Source organism: Vavraia culicis (genome assembly GCF_000192795.1).
Source record: "Vavraia culicis subsp. floridensis unplaced genomic scaffold supercont1.253, whole genome shotgun sequence".
In the NCBI taxonomy this organism is placed as follows: domain Eukaryota; kingdom Fungi; phylum Microsporidia; family Pleistophoridae; genus Vavraia; species Vavraia culicis.
Window position 1 is genome coordinate 1 of NW_007360856.1, and position 742 is coordinate 742.

The 742-nt window shown below is 38.0% G+C and overlaps 1 protein-coding gene across 1 annotated transcript; it reads left to right on the plus strand.

The window, feature by feature from the left end:
* Positions 1-370, plus strand: VCUG_02742 (uncharacterized protein; the record flags this gene model as incomplete). The annotated part of the gene is made up of 1 exon (XM_008077560.1): positions 1-370. A coding segment is annotated over one exon (370 nt), but the record flags the coding sequence as incomplete, so codon positions are not given.
* Positions 371-742: the final 372 nt, after the last annotated feature.

The following is a 742-nucleotide window of genomic DNA, read 5'->3' on the forward strand; positions in this document are numbered from 1 at the left end:
CACAGTAGCACTATGGCATTTCAAGCTATTTTATTTTTATTGCTTAACACCAGACTCATTATACCAATCAGCCATACATGCAATTTCTGACACTTCTACATTGATATACCATATTAGGATTACCTCATGCAGTATGACTGGAAGGAGTGATGTAGACTGTCCTGATCACACAAAATTAACTGCCAGGACGTGTCTTTTACACAGACTATCTACAGATGATCGCTTTGTTCAAACACCACCATCTTGTGCTGATCACAATATGCTACTTGGAAATAACATGTATAGCGACTTGATATGCACGATACATACGAGTACAACAACTATCCTTTCTAATCAGCCGTTCTTTTTTTTCCGATCAATATTGGCATAATTAATTCTTTCATAGTCTTTCAATCCAGTCACAGGTCTGTGCTTACCATAGTTATGATAGCTTTGGGTTCGGGTTGGTACATGTCTATCTCAACCGTAGAGGTAAAACTGTAGCTAGAGAATTCCTGAAATATCATCATTTACCGTCCTGTGATTGTGTATTTACATTCTCTATGAACACTATCGCTGTCTGCAGTGATACATTTTATTTTTTGAGCCTGTTCACCATTATCACGCTTTGTCGTTTTGTGATCTGAAGGCCTCGAAGATTTACACAGAAATGTTGCATAGAGGAATTCGAATCATGTACTGTCGTAAATGAAAATGAATCTCGTCACTCAGCCACCAATCCTCATGTTGGTTTGCAACACTA